Source organism: Vombatus ursinus, unplaced genomic scaffold, assembly GCF_900497805.2.
Source record: "Vombatus ursinus unplaced genomic scaffold, bare-nosed wombat genome assembly UNPS02014818.1, whole genome shotgun sequence".
In the NCBI taxonomy this organism is placed as follows: domain Eukaryota; kingdom Metazoa; phylum Chordata; class Mammalia; order Diprotodontia; family Vombatidae; genus Vombatus; species Vombatus ursinus.
The window spans coordinates 73,407,656-73,430,483 of NW_020954596.1; the positions used below are offsets into that span (position 1 = coordinate 73,407,656).

A 22,828-nucleotide genomic window follows, 5' to 3' on the forward strand; every position below is an offset into this window, starting at 1 on the left:
TTTCATTTATATGAACTGAACTAACTCGTATGTGGACAGAATCCCCAGACAGGTCAAGTGAGTCTAAAGATTGAACAGGGTGGAGATGCTGAAAGGGTGGTGGAATGACATTTGACTTGAAATTCTTCAAATACACAGTATTCCGCAGAATGGTCCTTATTGTCTCAGAATGTGATTGCTAACATTTAACCTTGGGTTACTTTTCTAAGACGTCAAAGTTCCCTGTTGAACTTGTGCCCGTACTCTTTCCTCTTGGAATGGAGTGGAGTGGAAGGAAAGCCCTGGTTTCATTGGTGGACAAACTCACATCCTAATCTTAAATCAGTCTCTTCCGAGGCTATTGCCTGATCTTTGACAAGTTGTTTTAAGTCAGGTTAGTAAAATATAAACATGATTCCTAATTTGAAAATTGGCTTAGGACTGTTCATAGAAAAGAGTTAACATTTAAATGGTTCCTCATTCACTAAGTTTCTAGAAAAGATCTCAGTTCTTGACTTTAGGGGACTTAATGATAAAACATACTTTCCCCCCTTCTCAACAGAGGGGTACTGGACTAAAGGCCTGGAATAAGGCATATATTCTCAAATATGGCCACTGTATTGGATTGTTTTGCTTCACTGCATTTCTTTGTTAAAAGAGAGGATTCTGTTTTGTGGGGGTGGAAGAGAGTGGAAGATGGGAGGAAGCTGTGGTCACTGGAAAATGATAACATAATGGGAAAAAAAACTTCTGTGCAAAAAATAACTATGTACTTATCTAATGTTCTTTGACACATTTTATCAGAGGAAAATAGCTTTACTGCTAATAATAGTTCATTAAGTGTTGGCAGTAAGATAACTTATTTTTAAAAAAAACTATGTAATGACTGTCATCAAAACAATATCGTTCTGATAACCAGCATACAACATAGGGACATAAGGCTACAATAAACTGTAGTGCTTAGAGGACACCCCTCCCCAATTTCCATATTTTTGGATTAGCTCCTAGTATCTCATTTCTAAGTTAAGTCCTTGTTGTCACATGAATTAAAAGAATTTCATTGAGATGATGAACATCTTCATCATTGATCCTTATCAAAAGAAAAGAGGTATTGGGAAAAACACTAACCAGGGAGTCAAAAGATCATAGGCAAGTTACTCTAGGCACTGTTAAGTTCTCACTTTACACATCTGTAAAATTAAGTGTCCAAGCACCCCTACCTGGTAATGATGACATCTCAGGTGTCTTCTAACTTTAAAATTCTATGATATATGAATTAAACGAATGTGAATTTTGCAGGATTTGTTTCCATACTAGATAGTAATTGTGAGGATAGTAAAAAGCAAAAAGGCCAAAGACTTGAAGATGGAAGGGACTTGAGAGAGCGAGAAATGGTTGGTATAGATATAAATTGCTTCTTATTATACTGGAGTATACCTATTACTGCTTCTCTAGCTGGGCTTATAAATAAATAGTATGGTCCAGCTAGCCTATTTGCTAAAACATGTTGCTAAGGATATTGGATTCTGTCCCCATATGGGTCAGTTTGCTTCGTATAAATGAAAATTCTCTCTTGAAGTCATATTTTATACTCACCAGTTACAGATGCACACAGTTGGCCACAATAGGGAGTGAATCTGGATGGCTCAGCACAAAACCATCTCTGCTATTAGAAAGTTCATGGATTGAGTGTAGTATATTTAAGAAAAAACTAAACTCCTGCAGCATACATTAATGAATGGTGTCATGTTAACAGTGTTATCACAAAGGTCATCAGAGCTTATGAGAGTACAGCTGGTGAGCCACGTTTATTTATAGTTGATTCGTTGTGAGCTGGCTTGGTGGCCAACTCTGCTGATCAAACCTCAGATATCCTGGGTCGTCCCTAGCCTCCAATGTATTTCCCCAAATAATTTTATTGTGTAATAGAGGAAGGGGGTCTGGAGTATGAGAAGCTCTGCTCTGGGACCACAAAGAGAGAACCCATATTAGGTAATTCCAGGCCACTCCATTGATTCTCATTGGCTCAAAAGTGATCCCAAGGGATACAAATAGAACTGAAATTCCCTGCATCTTCCACTCTTGCCATCCAAGTAAATAAGCATTTATTAAGCACTTATTATGTGCTAGGTAGGCACATTGCTAAATACAAGGAGAAAGACAATATTCTCTTCAAAGTGTCTGAAGCCTTCAGGACCAGACCAAGTTCGCGCCAGCTGTGTATCATCCCCATTACATTGCTTTCCTTAACCTATTTGCCTTATGTTTTAATTAATTCTTAGTTATCAGTCCCTCAGCATGTGTCACTGCTACCTGGACAAATGATCAGACTGCATGAAGTCTTAGAGAGAGAAAAGAAAAGAAGGATTGAGATTGAGGGACCACCCGACATACCTTTGAGAAAAGACAAGCAACCAATCGGGGAGTATGTGGATATCCTGAACCCTATGCCAGCGTAAGTCCTTATTGAATAATAATTCATTTATCATCACTTTCCTTTCATACTTATTTGTTGCTACCAAAGTACATAAACTACTTCTGAAGATTAAGCCAAGGACAGTAAACTACTTTCTTTGGAATAAACACCATATCACTGAGTAAGTGGCTTCCCATTATCTGTCTGCAGCTGAGCGCCAGTGTCCTTTTTCCAATTACATGCTCGATAGCTATACCTACCTGTACTGCTAGTTCTTTAAATTCAACTTATTCAAAATAGAATTTGTCATCTTCCTCTTCCCCACCTTCCCAGTCCCTGAACCTTTCCTTTCTTCCAATTTCCCTATTTCCATTGATGGCATTGAATGACCTCCTAGTTGCACAAGCTTGAAAACTCAAAGGCCAGCTCTGCCCTTTGTTACTTTTCTCTCTCTCACTCCCCCATTCCCTTCCCTGAGCACCCCCCCCATCTCGTATTATCCAATGACCAACTCCTGTTGATTTTTGTCTCTCCCATATCTCTTGCTGTTTGTGCCCTGGAATCAAGGCATAAATTCTCCTTTTCACTTTCACTTCCACTATTCTAGTTCAAGGTCATACTATCTTTTCCCTGGATTGTTTTACTAGCCTCCTATTATGGTCTCAATCCATCCTTTCCACTGCTGTTAAAGTAATCTCCCTAGTTCAGAGACCTGATCATATCACTTCTTGCCCCTAAACTGTCAGTTTATCTTTATTGATTATAAAATACAAACTTCTCAGCCTGGCATTCAAGACCCTCCACAGTACACCTCCAGACAGTGGAAAGAGTACTGAATTTGGAGACAGAGTAACTGGTTAGAATCCAAGCTCTGTCATTTACTAGCAGTGTTACCTGGGGGTAAGTCATATCACCTCTTTGACCCTCAGTTTCCTCATCTATAAAATGAAGGCATTGGGCTAAATGATCTCTAAGGGCGGGGACTGTCTTTTGCCTTTCTTTGTAATCTCATCACTTAGTACAGTGCTTGGCACATAGTAAGTGTTTATTAAATGCTTATTGACCAACAGATTTGAAAATGTCTTTTAACTCTAAATTGTGTTACCAGTGAAATATCCTTTCAGCTTTATTTCATGAGTCCTCTTAAACAGTCATATGCTTTAGCCCAGTCAGGGGCCTTTCCCCAATCAAGCCCCATCCTGTATGTATTTATGCACATGCTGTTCCTTTTTCACAGTACCGACAACAGCCACATTACCTTCTTTCAAGGCCCACATCTGCTTTTACCTCTTTGATGAGGCTTTTTTTCTGACCCACTCTGCCCAGATCTCTCAGGCCACTCTGTTTGATCTTTTCTATGTACTTAATTTTATTCTACCTTGTATTATGCTTTTTGTCTACATGTTTTATTCTCTTCTCCTGGATTGTCTTTGTGTTTCCAGTGTCTTACATATGGTAGAAATGTTTTGTTGAATTGAATTGGAATTTTTGGTTTAATACCACTGTGTTCAACAAATTGAAGATTTCACGAGGCTTGTTTGCTACAGATAATCCACATTTTCATACCAAATGTGAAGCCCTCTCTGAACCCAAACCTCAGAGGAAATAGCCACCAAGAAAGGAAAGTCCAACAGTTTTTAACTTTTGATTCTTATGCTTGCTAATCTGTGCAGCATGGTGGGAACACTTTTTAAAAAAATATATGAGAGATTCCTGTGTAATAAATCAGCAAATATTTATTATGTTCAATGACGGTGTAGACAAAATAGGAGACACAAAAAATCTAAGACATGATCAATTCAATTGTCTCCCTTATCTGTACATTCACTCAAGAAGTTGTATTATTTCTCAACATCGCACATGGAATCACACAGAATCTTAGAGTTGAAAGTGGCCTTAGAGGCCATCTAGTCCAGTTCATACCCAAACAAGAGTCTCATTTATAGCATACTCAAGAGATTGTCAACCAGTCTTTAAAAAGCTCTTGGGAGGGGGCAGCTAGGTGGCATAGTGGATAGAGCACTGGCCCTGGATTCAGGAGGACCTGAGTTCAAATCTGGCCTCAGACACATAACACTTACTAGCTGTGTGACCCTGGGCAAGTCACTTAACCCCATTGCCACCCCCCCAAAAAAAAATTTTTTAAAAAGCACTTGGGAGAGGGAATTTCCCAAGGATGCCCTATTCTGTATTTGATTTGCTCTAAGCGGTGAAGAGTTTATTTTTATATCAAACTAAAATGTGTATATTTGCAGCTTAAGTTCATTGTTGTTTTTTTTTTGTGGCGAGGCAATTGGGCTTAAGTAATTTTGCCCAGGGTCACACAGCTAGTAAGTGTCAATTGTCTAGTCTAAGACCGGATTTGAACTCAGGTCCTCCTAATTCCAGGGCTGGTGCTCTATCCACTGCACCACTTAGCTGCCCCAGTCTGTTGCTTCTAATTCAGCCCCTGGATGTCAAGTTGAACAAATCCAATCCACTTTTATGTGACAGTGAGTCAGATATTTGAAGAAAACTATCATCATCTCCTATACTTGTCTTGTCAAGGCTAAATATCTTCATTTCCTTCATCTGATCCTCACCAGGGGCTCTGGATACTCTCCCTGCTGTCAATATACTTCCTAAAAAGTGGTACTGATTTATTCCTAATGTGATCTGATAGAGACAGAAATATAGTACAGCATAACTCCATGAAACTTTATGCTGCTTCAGGAGTTGGTACACTTTGAAAAAGGAACACACCATGATTCTGATCCTCTTTTAATTTTTTTTCCTGAAGTACTTAACCTATCTAAGAGTGAAAATAGTTTACCGATATTAGATTAAAAATCCCAGTGTAAAGTAGATAGTTCATGCAGCTATCGGAAAGCATTTCTTGCCTGCTTGGTCTATTTAAAGAGTGTCAGCTTGTTCATTTTACCTTGGTGATCAAACTGGTCTTATGAGATATGGCCCCTGGTGGTGTGTGGTGAAATAGTACATGAGAAAAGGAAGGGAGAGTGAGGTACAAAAAGTGGAAGAGTCAGACCCTGCTAATATGAGAATTTGTTTTACTTGATTATACTTATTTGATACATGGGAGGACTTTTATTTTTTGAAGGGGAAGTTGTGGGGGAAATGAGTGGGTAGTGATAGTGGTAGGAAAAAAAAGGTGAAGAAAGAAAAGAAAGGAAATAGCATCAATGATACATTTAAAAATACACTGAAAAGTGCAAAGGAAGTTTAGAAGGGGACACAGGCAGAGAAGTTTTGTTATTATTGTGCTAAATTTAATATATGTATACTTGAAAACCATGTCAGAAGTTTATTATTTCATATGTAATCCTCATTTTCTGGTTTTCTTTGTATATGGAAATATTTATGTTTGCTGATATTTTATAAGCTGCTTATAATGGCACACTCCCCCACCCCCCAAAAAAAATCAGGAGAGAGTGAGGGAGATAGAAAGAGTAAAGTGGATACAGTATATGAAGTAGATATTGAATACTATGTAAGGGAGGAAAGTCTACTAAGTATGGACAACCAGAACCAATTCTGTAATAAAAAATAGGGTGTCTTCAAAGTTGATTTAGCATTGTGCTCCTGGGGATTTGGTTTTAGAGTGAGTTAAAGGTAGGTAATCCCTGATTTTGTAGCCAGCCAAGTTTGTTACAGGCCCTGGGTCCTGTGCTGTGATATCCCCATGGGTAATTGGAAGCTGATAACAAGGTCCTGGCAGACATAAATATCTGGTTGACATAGCTCTGAGCCCCCAGTAATCTGTCTCCAGAAAAGACAGTGCTCAGGGAGAAGCAAAAAGACCTAGACTCGGGATTTGAGCCTAACTGATGGAAGAGGGAATTGCTGGTAAGTGTTTGGGGCTATGTCATCCTGTAGCATCATTCATGATATCAATATAGAATCCTGTCTGCCATCACTTTAAAAAAATTTTTTTTTAAATCAATGTCTTTTGTTTTTACAAAACTTATGTGTTTCAGTATTCTCATTCACTCCTTACCCCCACACAACCCAATAAGCCATCCCTTATGACAAAAAATAAAAAGAGAAACAAACAAAAGATACAGTTTAGTAAATCTAACCAACACAATGAAAAAGTGTGACATATTCTTTCATCATTCTTATCAGATGCTGGGCTATCAAAAGAGAGAATCAAACTGCTTATTTTTAAAAGCTGCTCATATCAAATCTCATTAATTAAAATCAGTTTCTAATTGCCACAGGAGCTATGCAATGTGCCTAAAGGGTGAGTTTAAGAAGGCGTTCAGACATATCCTTAAAGATTAGTTGCTTAAAGCAAACAGAGATGGCTAACAACTCCAGTGCAGCATGAACAATGAAGTGATCTCCTCTCTGGAGAACAGAAACAAATAATATTTATTTAAAAACTTATTGTAAAATCTCAGAATGGAAATGAAACCATTTATTGTCTAATTTCATCAGCTATTCTAGTCCTAAATATTCAAAGAGTGGTTGAGTTTTGCTGAAGGAGTGATTTAAATTTTTCTACTCTCATTTGGTAGGGAAAGGATTGGGGTGAGGGGTAGGGGTGAGTAAAAGGAAGAATTTTAAGTATTAGAATATTCACATAGGGTGACAGGAATGTCACAGGTTATGCCCTGTGGGAATTATAAGATGAATTATTGTGGTACAACCACAAGAGTGGAAAAATCGGTCTCTCTCCTACCAGACATTTAAAGCATTTTTAAAAGCAGTCTTTTGATTAGTTAGATTAAAAATTAATAATTCATTCTGTCTTTTCTTCCTCTATAGGTGCTTTTATTCCGTGTCTCGGAAGGAAGCAACCGAAATGCTAGAGAAGAACCCTTCTTTGGGAAATATGATCCTGAGGCCTGGTAGTGACAGTAGGAACTATTCCATTACCATCAGACAGGAGACAGAGTATGTTGAATTTACAAAGTTTATCTAATACTTAACAGGAATTCTGTCACTAAGACTGCAGAGTCTTATGGTTCATATGATTTTATAGTTAACGTGGAGACGGCAGACTTAAGATAAATACCTGTTATTATAGGAAAGAACAATTAGCAAATATACTAACTTGGGTCCAGTTTCTGTTTCTCTTATCAAAGAAGTTTTTTTTTAAAAGTAAAATATATTTGAAAGTGACCATTTAAAACTTAAAATGAACTTTGTTTATAAGTGTTTTTGAATATCTGTTTTTCACAGCAGTGATCTCAGGCTCCATTATCAAAACTATAAAATGAAATGGCTAACAAATAATTATCCTTCAGAATAAAAGTATAAATATAGCTTTGAATTCCAGAATTTGCTAATTGTTCTACCTTGCTGTAGACACTAGCCACTGTATCTTTTGGTTATAAAATACATATGTAAATAGAGAAAAGAATAGTGACTAAAGGTAGACATAAACAATGAATCAAGCAAGAACATGACCTCAAAATAATAAGAAAAAAACCCCAGCAAGACATGAGACAAGGTAAAAATACTGACTGTGTGATTGATTTTATGTTGAATATGAGCTGAGACAGAGTTGCTTCATAAATTGGGAACTGCCCTGCCTAATACCAGAATTAAGATTTCCCCTATGCCTTAGCCTGTAACACTGATAAAATCTCGAGAATGCAGGTCAAGTCAGTTGAGCAGAAGTACATCTATTGTGCATAATGTGCCCGTTTATTTCTTATCAAATTAATTGACTTGACCACTTGACATTTCAACTTGACAATTTGACATTTCGTTCTTTTCAGTTTCTCTCTTTGTAACTCCTAGGTTGTTACCAAGTGTAGTGTGTTATGATAAACTACCTTTTGAGGATGGTGAGGCCCTGATCAATCATTTCATTAGTGTTGACAAAACTCCCTTCTCCAAGTCATTAGCAATTCATTTGTACCTTATTTTCTTAGTTGCCTGAGGGACTGTTAGTAAGATGTCTTGCCCATGGTTACAAAGGCACTCAGAGACAGGATTTGAACATAGGTCTTCCTGACTATAAGCCGAGGTCTCTAACTACTACACCAGGATGCCTCTCAAACAATAATTTCTACAAGTAATTTAACTGTATCAAGCAAGTTGTTCAGGTGTATCTGACTTTTCATGACCGTAGCATGCCAATGTTGTCCATGGGGTTAACTTGGCAAATATACTGGAGTAGTTTGCTATTTCCTTCTCCAGTGGGTTAAGCAAACAGATAAATGATTTGTCCAGAGTGACATAACTAGTAAGTGTCTGATGCCAGATTTGAACTGAGGCCTTCCTGGCTCCAGGCCCAGTGCTCTATCCACTGAGCCACCTAACTGTATCAAGCAAAATCCACCTTAAATTTGATTTGTTGTTTAGTCTGTCAACAAATTAAAAAAATATATAAAAGTTTTTAAATGGACCCATGTTTTCTAATTTTTAGTGGACTACAATTAAATCTGTTGTATAAACAGATATTATAAACAAAGGTGTCTCTGCGTATTGGACACATGGAGCTCACAGAACTCCTCCCTAATTTATGTATGATTTGAGGATCTTGATAACTTGATTTTTAGAGCTGGGCATAGTTAAGGGACTTTCTCAAAGTCAAAATAGCTAGTTGTGGTAAATCTGGGATTTGAACAAACCTCTTTATCCAGTGCTTTTCCAGCAGCAGAACATTTTTTTTGTTAGTGCCAGCAACAATGTGGATTTAAATAGCCTCTTATGTTTATGAATTGAGAAGTGGTATAGCGGATAGAAAGGCAGAAGACCATACTCAATTCCTACATCTGATACATGCTAGCTAAATGACCCTGGGCAAATCAACTGAGACTTTAAGTTAACAAGAATGTGATGACCTTGCAGGGTTTTTATATCAGTGGAATCACCAGTCTAGTCTCTGACCCTATTCTCAATTATGAACTGTTGTAATTTTGGGTTCACTTTAATATTTTACAAGTCAATGGCAAAACATTCAAAGAAGGAAAAGACCAGGTGGTTTCTATCCCTCAGAGGACAGAAAGTAAGCAGAAATGGGCATTGTGAAGAGATACTGAGGTTACATGGAGATAATTTCTCAAAAATAAATGGTGTTAGTTGTTAAATAGCTGTTAGGCATTGTTGAATCTTTTTCTCTAAAGGTCTTGAAGTTAAAATTTCTCTGATTTCAGCTCACTAATTTACTTTCTTTGTGACTTTGGATCATTTGTTTAAGCTTCTCTAGACCTCAATTTAGCTTCTCTAGATCTCATCGACAAAATCACAACTTCGGGGGCAGGTAGGTGGCGCAGTGGATTGAGCACTGGCCCTGGAGTCAGGAGGACCTGAGTTCAAATATGACCTCAGACCAAACGCTTGGCACTTATTAGCTGTGTGACCCTGGGCAAGTCACTTAACCTCAATTGCCTAAAAGTTAAAAAAAAAATTTTTTTTAAAATGACAACTTTGGAATAGGTGATTGCAAAGTCCTTTTCTAGTTCTAAACTCTATGATCTCATGAGATGATTTAATTATGATTCTGCCATAATTTGAGAAACGGTCGTGTCATGTTTCCAGCCCTGTTGTTCTCTGATGATCATTAATGGCTGTTGACTTTTCATTTTAGTGAACTGTTTAGAATTTTATAGATCTTTTAGCCTAGAGAGGACCTTTACTTGTCAATGATTTTGGCAAAGATGACATTTTTGTGATGATGGATTTTCTCTAATCCATGCATGCGCTCTTGTCCACTTCCCTTGGTAATCGCTGGAACATGTTTTCCAGACAGTTGGGTAGAGTGAGAGATCCTGCAGTCTGTGACAGTAAAAGAGCAATAGTAAAAGTTGTCACCCTTTCTGGGAATGAACCTGAAGCCTTTGCCTCAGAATCACTATGCTGACAAAACAAACTAACCAGCCAACCATAGAACTAACACTGAAAGCTGATTTAAAAGGAGTAAACAAATATAATTTAGCCTGAGAGAGGCACACAAAGCTAAGATCCAAGCACCATTAAGTCACTTGAAGGAGTTTCAGTGAAGCAGTAAGTGGCGATTATCAATAAATGACATTAAGAAGAGTCCTGGGGGTGGGGGGAATAGGGGGATTTGCGTGAGAATTTCCCACTGTAGTTCAGTCTTGTTGGATGGACCTTTCCTACTTGGGTTTTAGTAGAATAGATGCATTAGTTACAGAATGGAGATAATTTATAACTTTCAACTTTCATTTAAAGAAAAAAAATGCAAGTCAAGCAAAATCTTGCGCCTGCAGATAATTTATTTTTATAATTTATCAAAATCTCCTTTCCACCTTCCTAACGAAAACAAAAGAAAAACAAAACCCTTCTAACAAATATGCTTTGTAAACAAATTCTCGCATGGGTCTTGTCCAACATCATTTGTTTCATTCTGCATATTTAGTGTGTCACCTCTCTGTAGGAAGGTAGGCAACATGCTTCATCATCAGCCCTTGGGAATTATGGTTAATCATTGCATTTATAGTTTTTAAGTCTTTCATAATGACTCAATTTTACTCTATTTTCATTATTCTGGTTCTTCTTAATTCAATCTGCATCAGTTCATATAAGTCTCAGGTTTCTATGAACTCATCTCTTTCATTATTTCTTACATTATCATAGTATTTGGTTACATTCACAGGCCAAAATTTTGTTCATTTATTTCGCAATTGATGGACACCTACCTAATTTCCTGTTCTTTGACACTTTAAAAAGAACTGCTATAAATATTTGTACTATATACATATAGAACCTTTTCCTCTTTCTTTGCCAGCAGATTTTTTTAAATGCATGCAAATGACTTTAACATGAAATTAAATAATCAACTAGAGAAATACATTTTAGAGTTTAATAAAATATTGGATTTCAAGAGACTTTAGGAATCTTGTCTTCTACTCCTCCCTCTCTCTCTCTCTTTTTTTAATATGAGGAAAGTTAGTTTAGACAGGTGAGATGACTTGAAGAACCACGCAAAACGAATTCATGTCAGAACAGGGAATGGGATCTAGGTCTCCTGAAAATAGAAATATTTTCTTTCCATTTCCTCAGGCATGCTTGCCTGATCAGTCTGTCTGCACCTGTTTGAAATATGTTATTGCCTTCCTATTTTTAAAATATGTCAGTATTTTTACAAGGCCAAATATTTTATTCTGATTAGCTTCTGGAAATCTTTGCATTGGTTTGGGGATTTCTTCTAGTTTCCATTAATAATGTTATTAGTTACACTGAAAAAAAGTGATGGAATTACAAAATGCTCTCCTAATACATAATATGATTTTTCTCTTCATAAGCCCATTAGATAGGTACAAATATAACAATTCCCATTTTTCAAATGAGATAACTGAAGACCAGAGAGTTTAAGGACTTGCTAAATGCCACACACTAGATTCATTCAGTTCAATTAAACCAGCATTTATTAAGCTCCTGCTGTGTGAAAGGTACTCTGCTACATGCTGGAGATTCAAAGGCAAAACCACAAAGTCCTACTTATAAGGAGCTTGCATTATACTGAGAGGAGAATTCAACATGTGTTTTCATACAAATACTGTGTAGAAACACAAAGTAGCTTTTTTTCTTTTAAAAAATTTATTGTAATTTTTATTGTTTCCTTCATTTTTCAATAAATCCCTGTCCTCCCAGAGAGTTATCTCTTATAGTAAAGATGACAAAAGAAAGAGAATGAAAAACAGTTCAGCAAAACAAACCAACACATATCCCCAACCAACATCATATGCAATGGTTCACATCCATAGTCTCTTTTGTAAAGGAAGAGAGGAAAGTACATTTCATTTTTCTTCTTTGGGGTGATGCTCATCATTATAATTTCACAATATTCAGTTTGTGTGTGTGTGTGTGTGTGTGTGTGTGTGTATGAAAACACAAAGCAGCCTAAAAGGTAGTCTAAAGAGAGAATACTTGTTAACTAGGGAAATCAGGAATTTAATACTCAAGGCTAAGTCTTCTGATTTTAATCCAATTTTCTTCAGATTCCTTCCTTCCTTCCTTCCTTCTTCCTCACCTCCCCCATTTCCTTTCCTCTTCCTTTTAAGAAAAGCTTTGTTAATGCTTTTTCTATTTATACCACTAATTTCTGAATGTATCCTTAACCAGTAAGCCTTCCTTTGCTAAAAAACAAAACAATAATCAACCTAAATCAACCAATATATAGACGATATATGTAACATTCTACACTCATAATCCTCCACCTCCCCAACAGAATGAGAGGCATACCATCTTCTAATTTCTTCTGAGACCAAATTTAGACATTATAATTACAGAGTTCAGTTTTGTTTTGTTGTTCTTTCTCTTTATATGGTTGTAACCATTGTATATATTGCTTTCCTGGTTCTGCTTAATTCACTCTTTATCACTTCGTTTACATTTTTCTTTTTTTTTTTTTTTTGCTCCTCACATTTGTTGTTTCTTACAGTATAAACTACCAATATCCTTTCCATTCTGCCATGCTGCCTCTTCAAAGCTTGCCCAGACTGAGCATTAATTTTCTACATAATTGAGCATTTGGACTGTGGATGTGGTTTTGGACCAAATGCATTTTTAGAATACTGGCCTATCCAGTATGGTTCAGTGTCACAATCTTCACTTACAACTTGCATTATGTTCCCTGTTACATCATGTGAGAGAACTAATCAGGAGAAATTGGTTTTCATCAATTCTACATTATGATACATACCAGGAAATTTCCTCAGTTTCACAAAGCTTTTGCTCTTGATGAACAGAAGATGAAGAAACCAAAAAAGGAGTCAGTAGCAAAGTTGAAAGATTGAGGTTTTTTCAAATTCCTAATTTGAATTAAATTGTAAATTCCTAATCTGAATTTTTAAAGTGTCATAAGTATCTGTATGACAATATCCTTGGGGGAAAATTCTGTTCATTTTGAAGTAGGTTGACAGAAAGCTATTAGTGAACTAGGAAAATGGAATGGTCAAATTAGAATATTCTAGCATCCAAGTTCCTATGTGTACATTTTGACAATTCAGCTGTTTTGTATTTCCAAAGGACCTCGTATTTGCTGCTCTTCACAGTGAACAAAATAATTCTGAAAAATCTGACCCCCAGAACATCTATGTCTCTTCCAAAATCTCACAGCAGATCTTTTAAAAAGATTTAAAAGACATGATTCTGATTGTAATTTCCTTATCTCTGCTGGACAGCATCTAAAATACTGAAAAGTGAGGAAGAGCAATGGCAATGAATCTTAGAATCACAGAATGCTAGGGTTGGAAGGGACCTGACAGGTCACACCTAATCCAGTCCTCTTGTTTTATAGATGAGCAAACTGAGGCTCACAGAGTTCAAATGATTAACTCAAGCATACACAACTAACTAGGAGAAGATTCAGAACTAACTCAGGTCTTTTGTCTCTCAGCCCAGCATTCTTCTTTCTAGCTTGATAGAAGAATATTTAACTTACTCGATCTTACTGAGTCCCTGAGCATGAAGAATTCATTGTCAAGAATCTGGCAGTAATCCAGTGTTAGGAAACACCTGTGTTGTGCACAAAACCAAATCTCTCTTATAGACAGAACAAGAAATGCTGTTCAGTCGTGTGAGTCAATAAGTGTGTCTGGCAAAACAGAAGCAACAAAGAGCACATTGCTTACACAGAAGCAGCTTTATGGAGGCATAAACTCCACCTGCTAATCAATCATGAATTTTAGATTAGGGAGGGACAGAATCACTCTATCCCAGATTATTAAGGTGACCCTTCTCTTAATGGAGGACGTCATTCTCACTGGCCTGTTCTAGGGTACATGGATTCAAAAAGCTGTTCTCCTAATACAACTTCCTGTTTTATTTTTATCTTCTTTAAATTGTTGTTGGTGATTAGCAAGCTAGGATGGTAGACAATTTACCAACAGGTTACATCTTTCTAAGAACTTAGGTCAAAGTCTTAGAACCAGGAAGAGGTAGGATGGTGTGGTAGAAAGAGCATTGGCCTTAGAGTCGGAAGATTTGAATTTGAACCCCAGCTTTGTTGCTTATTACCTGTGTGACCTAGAGCAAGCTACTTCACTATGGGCCTCACCTTCTTCATCTGGAAGATGAGGGGCTTGAACCAGGTGATCTCTAAAGTCCTATCTAGATGGAAATCCCATGAGTCTCAATGCCTTACAAAGTAATTTACGATGTGTGTGTGTGTGTGTGTGTGTGTGTGTGTTTTAAGGTTTCAGCCAGGAAATCTCAAGATAACAATTTGTACCAATAACTTTTTTATTTTAACTAATCCTTGAAAAAAAATGAAAAGGGGGCAGAGAGGTGGCGCAGAGGGTAAAGCTCCGGGCCCAGAGTCAGGAGGACCTGAGTTCAAATGTGACCTCAGACACTTGATACTTATTAGCTGTCACTTAACCCCATGGGCAAGTCACTTAACCCTATGGCTTAGCCAAAAAAAAAAAAAAGTGAAAAAATGATAGGGCCAAGGTGAAAGCCAGGGGCACATGTTGGAGGAAGTGTGTGTTGTAATACCAACTACAAGTGTGAATCCTACTTCCAGTTAATTTTTGCTTTTTTTTCCCCCCTTACACAAAGTTGGGATTCATAAATAGTAACCAAATTCCCCAGGAAGTTTTATGCAGCATTGTGTTTATTGGAACCAGTGATATTTTAAAATGTTAACAGCAGGTGCTAAAGGCCTTTTTCACTCAGAGTGGCACTGTACATAAATAGGCAAGGCTGGGCTTATAGATAAACAGTCGTGTTCAGAGGAACATTGGGAAGCTCCTCCTTTATTTTCCCAAATCTTCCCCACCATCCTATAATTGATGTCTGAATTGCTGCAATTGGGGAGTCATTATTTTAGGTTATACATTGTCCCATGTTAAAGGTTACATAAAAATAATATGCTAGCTAAAGAGTTATTAGGCAGAAACACATTTATGTTAGGTGATTTGTGATATTTTCCCCAACTTGATGACTGTATGAGAGCAGGTGCTGATAGGTTGAGATCATGAGGTGCTTTATAGCAGTATGGTCCAGAGTGGAACACCTTAAACTCTTAAAGAGGGGGAGAGGTTCTGAATCAGGAAGAAAGACATTGAAATGAAATTTCATGTATCATACAGTTTTGCTTAGGAGTCTGGAATTACTAGTTCTCTCAAGCAATTAATCAGAAGCAAATAACGACAGTTAATTTTTCAACATTGGGGGAAAGTTTGGGGAAAGCCATAACCTTTTTAAAAGGGAGCCAAAAAATACAACAAGACAGACATTAAATTCTCATCTTACAGCTTCAGGTACATCTGTTGTTCTTCAGTCATGTCTGACTCTTCATGACCCCATGGACCAATTGTCCATGGTTTTTTTTTTTTTTTTTTTTTTTTTGCAAAGATGTTGGAATGGTTTGCCATTTCCTTCTCCCGCTTTATGCAAACAAGGGTTAAGTGACTTGCCCAGGGTCACACAGCTAGTAAGTCTCTAAGGTGATATTTGAACTCTGATCTTTCCGACTCTAGGCCTTCTCTATTCACTGTGCTACCTAGCTGCTCCTAGGTAGCACCTAATTCCCAGTAAATGGGGCAACTCTGAACATATTTTAAGATTCATCTACTGGACTTGCTATATAAGTACTGGTATGTTTCCTATTTATTGGAACTTTCTGTATAATCAGGTATCATTTGGAAGAGTCATGAATATATTTACATAGAACTAGAATATGAGGAGTTAAACTTCCATAATGTATTCTTTTAAGTGAGTTAGTGGCACTTTTTAAAGTGAAATGATTATTTCTCCCTGCAAGTTTGTCTGGCCCTCCTTGATATTTCATTTTCTACATTCACTTCCATTTATGTGCTACACTGCTGCTAATCATGGCATGGGGGTGGCCCTGGCTTCTTTCAGTCTGTATCAGCATAGTGCAAGCTATAGAAAGGCCTATCAACTTGGGAAGGCTTTAAATATGAACTCTAGATGGGCAAGATCTAGAACTAGATCCAGATCTCCAAGCTCATCACCAGGAGGTGATTGTTTTATTTCAGCCATCCTATTTCATAAAGACCATGACAATCCCTTCACTTGTTACCTTTAAATAGAGTACTGAGTACCTTGATCAAATCACTTAACTTGTCTACTCCTCACTTTCCCTCCCTGTAAAATGGAAGTGACAACAGTAAATACAGTGTTAGAATTGTTGTTAGGAAGATTTGAATTCAAATCTAGCCTCAGACACTTGACCTGGGCAAGTCACTTAATTTCAGCCCTCCTCAGTTTCCTCATATGTAAAATGGGGATAATAATAAAACATATCCACTTAACCTCTTCCTGCCTCAGTTTGCTCATCTGTAAAAGGGGGGAAATTTTAGTTCTAATCTGCTTCTGTAAAATGGGGACAATAACAGCACTTACCTCCCAGGGTTGTAGTGAGGATTAAAGGAGATATTCATTAAACACTTTGCAAAGCTTGAAGTGCTACATAAATGCTGGCTACTATTATATGCCCTGGAGGATGGTTGTGAGAGAAGTACTTTGTGAACCTTAAAAGCACTTGTGTAAATGTGACTTATTCTTTTCTTTAAAGATGTAGAGGAGCTTCAGGCTTCACATAAGTTAGGCCTGAACAACGTGTGGCATGCCAAAGGATGTGCAGGCCTGACTAGTGTGCATCCACACAAATGAAATTGTGAATCCTACAAATATTGAAGGACTAGTCACTATCACTGATCCAGATCCCTACATCACTAGCCTGAAGTAGCCTAGGGAAAGATATGGAGATAGATAAAGGGACTCCCCAGACATTTTTGCTGGGCTGAATGGAAATTTTATTTGTCATATGCATGTTTAGTTTTTATTTTTTCCCCACAACGAGAACAAGTAGGAAAGAATCTTTATTATTATTATTATTATTTTTGCTTTATTTCAGCACTCCAAGAATAAAGCACTACAGAGTGGTAAGCATAGGAGCCAACTACACTATTGAACTGGAAAAACCAGTAAGTCATTATCTTTGTTGTAACCATTTTCATTAGATTAACTCTGCCCAGACTTCTGCTTTCTAGAACTAACTATAAGGAAGGCTGAAAAACAGACAAAAACATATTGCCCGGGAAATTTGTGCTGATGAAAAATATCATGTTAAAGGAATTGAGGCTAGCAGATTCTCCAGGTGGAGAGTGTTGAGAGGGGCAACTTTGGACTGAGTGGTGGAGCAGGGGTAGAAGGGTGTAAAGATTCAGGACGTGATGGTAGCTCTTTCCCTCATCCATTTTGCACAATTCTTTCTAAATATAAATTATTTTTAGGTTGAGACAGAATATTAATTTTGCCAGACATCTGACCTGAATTCCCCAAAGTAAAACAGTTTAAAAGAGTTTGTTTAAAACTAGGAAGAAGTAGAGAAGCTTGCAATTCCTATGCTTTATAAGTTTCAGTTCAATTTCTAATCTAAAGGGAAATGCTTGGGAAAATCTCCCCCCCTCCCCCCTTTACTTCTTTCACCTGCAAAATAACAGTGGAGGGGGTGGGGTAAAGAAATCCCTTCCTTCTTTGTCTGTGCCATTAAGGTGCTTCATCATCAGTGGCTGGGGATACTTGCAGTGTAGTGGTGTGATTCCAGTCTGAGGGAAGGAAAGGAGCTGACTTTCTTTGGGCTGAGATTGAGGAAGGAAGCTAATAATGCTTTTGTTTACAGGAAACTGATAGGTCTCAAAGAAATTTATATTGTTCATCGGGCCTCCTAGCCCCGCCCCTTGCTTTCCCAGGCTCATTGCTTCCAACTCAATGGAGAGGAAGAGGAAAGCCATAGAATTTCCTGTGTTGTGACCACATCCTCTACAGCTTAGAGAGGATGGGCTTCAATTGGAGGCAGCAAAACTGCTGGCAGAATCGTCTCTCATTTGATTTCTAGAACTCTAACCTTCTCCCAGGAGTCCTCGGCTCCTATCCCTGGCCTTGTTTTTTGGAATATTCTAAATGTGTAAAGGCAGATTAAGATTAAGCCCATTGGAATGACTGCACTAACTTCAACCTTTGGGGCAGTGGGCAATTGGCATTGTTTCAGGAGGGCGGGGACCAGCGGAGGAGGTGACGCCACCGGCCAATATTGAAACTATTTATTTCATATAGTGTGTTACTATATGTCATTGATATGGTATCAAATTGTCCTTTTTGTGATTCCTTTTCACTTTAGAGACTGGCCTTGATTTTCACTTTAAACTGATTTCTTAACTTGCACATAAGTGTGTGCATGTGGGTAACATGATCAGTGTAATTTGTCTTACTTAGCTCAAGGCTCCCCAACCCCCCAGGCCAATGGTGGCCTGGCAAACACACATTAAGTCGTGTTAATTCTGTACCTCCTGAGATGTTGCATTATGCTTTATATTATTAGACCTGATGGTTGTAGGGAGCAGATATTATTAGATTGGTTCTGTGGTCATTAGATGTAACCTGCATTTCTCCTCTTGTGTTTTCTGTCTTGTTAATACTCAGGTGACACTACCCAACCTCTTCAGTGTCATTGATTATTTTGTGAAAGAAACTCGAGGAAACCTGAGACCGTTTATATATTCCACTGATGAAAATCTTGGTATGTTTCTGAATGTAATGGTCCAAGTATGAGGTAATGAGCTGAACTGTATCTGTTTGCAGTAGGAATGAAAGTAAGAAATTTGCATCAGTAAAAACTTTTTTCTTTTAAAGAAAAGGATATATTCAAGAAACACTTAGGAGAAAGAATTGATAATATTGGGTAATTGTTTGCATGTGGGGGTGGTGATAGGAGGCCCCCAGAGGTGAGAGAAGGAGTTTGCAGACAAGTACAGAGATTTAAGCCTGGGTAAATGGGAGAATTATAGTACCATTCACAGAAATAAAAAAAGTCAAAATAAGAAGCTGATCTGGAGAGGAAACTAATGAGTTTAGTTTTAGTTGTGTTAAATTTGAGAGGCTAGGGAACAGCTAGGTGGTGCAGTGGATAGAGCACCAGCCCTGGAGTCAGGAGGACCTGAGTTCAAATTCGGCCTCAGACACATAATCCTTCCTAGCTGTGTGACTCTGAGCAAGTCACTTAACCCCAATTACCTCACTAAAAACAAACAAATAAATAAATAATTTGAGAGGCTAGCAGAATATCTAGGGGTCAGAGTTCAGCGGCAGTAGGGAATTCAATGCAGTTCAGTGAGCATTTATTACCCATCTGTTACATTCAGGGCACTCTACTAGGCACTAGGAATGCAAAGTTAAAAATAGAAATAGTCGCTGACCTCAAGGTACTTAACATTTTGTTGGCAATATGAAAATGGAGGTAGAAATGTATATGTGGGAATATTTATAAAAGGGCATAGTTTAATTCATGGCTGCGATGAGTTTAATGAGGTGTAGTAGAGGGCTGAAGACAATCAATCAATCAATCAATAAACTTCTGTCCTTGTGGTGGTTTAGAAACAATTGGATGATAATTTCTAACATAATTGGGCTTTTTTTTTTAACTGCTTAAAGCACTGTTAAAGAATTTTTAGTACAAAATCTTTGCAGCATTATCCCAAACCCACTAACTGGGAACCTACTGAGCTAGAGCAATGACCCTTAGCTTAAGTATCTATTGAAGCTTCTTCCTTTGATTCCCTCAGAACTTTAGCTCTTGGGGTGCTTTGTTACCTTCAGTAGGAGCTGAGAGAAAGGTTGCCTTTCCTATTGGACAAATTCTTCCTGACCCAAAAACCATTACAATTGCCTTATTGTGATTAATTTCAATTTAGTCATATCCATCTGTATACTTTACAGAATTTGACATGGGTGAGTGGCCAGGTAAAAAGTTGTGAATACTGTCTATGCCTCAGAGCCAAGTCTTGCAAGACTTTTCATATTCAATTAAAGTATTCCACCCTCCTATCTTTCCTGGGGTAGAAATGTTTATTTGCACCTGAAAGCTGTTTCCTGTACCTCTTAATGGCTTTGTCTCTTAAGCCTCAGCAGAGCTTTTGTTGAAGTCTTGCTGGGGCATCCCATTTTACAAACGAGAGAATTAACTTGAAGACCAAGTCATTTGCTTTCTCTCCAAAATAAAGATGTAAAGCCTCCAATAGAACATACTTTCAAAGACTACTTTTCTATTTTGTTTTTATATCCCTAGTGACTAGCACATAGCTTGTGTTTAATAAAGTTTGTTGAAGATCAGTTTGGATATGTTATGAAAAATTATTTTGTTTACTAGTCTAATAATTCTTAGAAGTTTCTCTCATATTCCTCCCCCTCCCAAATCGGACTTTTTATCAGATACCTCTTAACAAATCTTTTTTTCTCCCCTTAAAAAGTTTTCACAAATGATTTTTACTTTGATGATATAGTACAAAAAGAAAACCTCCCCTCAGCCCAAAACCTCAGGAGCAGGCACACTCAAGGGCACTATATCATCTAGATCTCTAGGGGGAGTGGGCTCACTCAATCCCTAACTTGGAACGTCGATGCTGAGCAGGTTACAAAACCTAGTGTGGATTACCAGACTACCATATTCCTGGAAATTAGTTGCACTGACTTTTAAAAACTTGTAAGAGCCTCCATCTAGATTAATCTCTTTCACCTAAAACAAAAGAACAAACAGGAAGGCAAAGAACCAGTTGTTTTATAGGGGTCAGGTCTCCTCAGAGACAGGAGGCCCAAGGCCTCTCCCCTTACATTATCTCTCATTTTTATCTCAGTGAAAGTCAAAACCACCAAGAAAGGGAAAAGAATCAACACATTTTGTGGCTCAATCCACATTTTGAGAACCATTTTTCTAGGCTTTGATTGTAAGTGTTTGCAAAATATTTAGGTTATACCTTGATTATGGGTAGCAAGCTACTACCAAAAATACAGTCATTTATTGCTCCTGATGTTTTTATTTAGAAAACTTGAAATATAGCACCAAGAAAATGAGGTTGTCAAGTTATTTCTCTCCTTTTTTTTTGCTCCTTTTGGATTTATAAAGGCAGATTCACCAATCAAAATTTCCCCATGGAGGCAAGAGCAACCTCTTGTGAGACCAGTGGTCAAAAATGCTGTTAGGCCTCATGTGAATGATTACCTGAATGGTAAGAAATACATTTTTATTTTTCCTTTCAGAAATATTGAGAGCTAAATTGAGAGCTCCTTTAGAGTATGGGTGATCTACATTTCAAGTTCCCAAATGTTTTCCCAAGGTAAAAAAAAAAAAGTAATCAGTTTCATCTTGAGGATGGAAGGTTAGCCTATATATCTTCTAGTAATACAGAGTCCCTCTAATAATCTAGAGTCACTGTTACCTATAGGATAGTCATGGAGTACTGCTTATTTCTGTTTTTAGTTTGAATTATATTTACCTTTTAGCACAATTTGGTTTCCTGGACCTTATGATTTCCTTTGGTCTTTCTAATTTCCTGGATTCTCTCAATTTAGGGTTATAAAGTTGTATTCTCAGAGAAACAGTGCCTAGAAATACAATTACCTCTACACCTTGCTCAGTCTGCCTCTTAAGATATGGTTAGCATTTGTAACCAAGATGAATGCTATATAATTATATGCCATGTTAATTCAAGAAGAAAAATAATCTGCTTTCCAAAGCATGAATTATTTAGGAGAAACCAATGTCTTAAATAAAATGAAAAGAAAGTAGCATTTGAATATGCTAAAAAAATAGAAAAAATAAGTTTGGGAGCCAAGAACCTAACTGATATTGAAAACTAGTCTGTCTTTTTCTTTAGGTTATTATTCTTAACTAATCTCAACTTTTCTTCAACAGAATTTCCAGGCCAAGAATCCAATAAAATGAGAAGGCAGAAGGAAATGGAGGAAAAAAGTGGACACTGACTAAAATAAAGTTATAAATCAGCCTGCCTGATCTTGGGAAAATCTATTTCAAAAATTCTTTCTTGCAAGAAGATTCCTTTGTGTCTCCTGATTCTGGGTGACAAAAAGTTACACCCGAGCATTATACATGTAGAATATTGTCTTGGTAGAGTTATCTTCTTACAAGGATGATATAGAATACTACTATGAAGGGTCTTTGGGGGATGCACATATTTCCACATGCTTTTATAAGCTGACATTAATCTCTGTAAATGAACTTTGAATTTTCTCTTTGTGGGGGCTTGGTTAGTCTAAATGAATTTCCATATACCATTTTCCTAAAAGTTTTTCTTTAAACTGTGGTAGTTCTAATACTGTAAAGTTTGATTTGAACTTGAACTTTCCAAGTAGAAACATTTTCATTGACCAGATAGGGAAGCATCTGATCATTAAGATGAAAAAACATTTTGACCAGTGTGAGAGGACCAAAGTTCCTTGTCTTCATTATTTAAAATAAATGGGCCTTACCTACTTTACATTTTTACCCTTCTTATTTTATTATCTCAAAGGATTTCAGACTCATGATGTTAAGGTATTTCAGAGATCAACTAATTCAACTGCCTCATTTTTCAGATGAGATAACTTAGACTGAATGTTTTGACATGTCTAATGTCACATTAGAGAATTAGGTTATCTATAGTTTCTTACCTTATGGCATGGGGTCATTTATAAGGTGGGGAGGGC

At 37.3% G+C, this 22,828-nt stretch overlaps 1 protein-coding gene across 2 annotated transcripts in view; it reads left to right on the forward strand.

The window, feature by feature from the left end:
* STAP1 (signal transducing adaptor family member 1) overlaps positions 1 to 22,620 on the forward strand; it is a 61,185-nt gene extending 38,565 nt beyond the window's left edge. The window contains exons 6-11 of one of the 2 annotated variants that reach the window (XM_027836631.1): positions 2,262 to 2,434; positions 7,166 to 7,294; positions 17,205 to 17,274; positions 18,773 to 18,889; positions 21,249 to 21,351; positions 22,038 to 22,620. In XM_027836631.1, the coding sequence (XP_027692432.1) occupies positions 2,262 to 2,434; positions 7,166 to 7,294; positions 17,205 to 17,274; positions 18,773 to 18,889; positions 21,249 to 21,351; positions 22,038 to 22,105 (660 nt within the window). In that variant the 3' untranslated portion in view covers positions 22,106 to 22,620. The remainder of the gene's footprint in view (positions 1 to 2,261; positions 2,435 to 7,165; positions 7,295 to 17,204; positions 17,275 to 18,772; positions 18,890 to 21,248; positions 21,352 to 22,037) is intronic. The other variant, XM_027836630.1, reaches the window with a different exon arrangement.
* Positions 22,621 to 22,828: the final 208 nt, after the last annotated feature.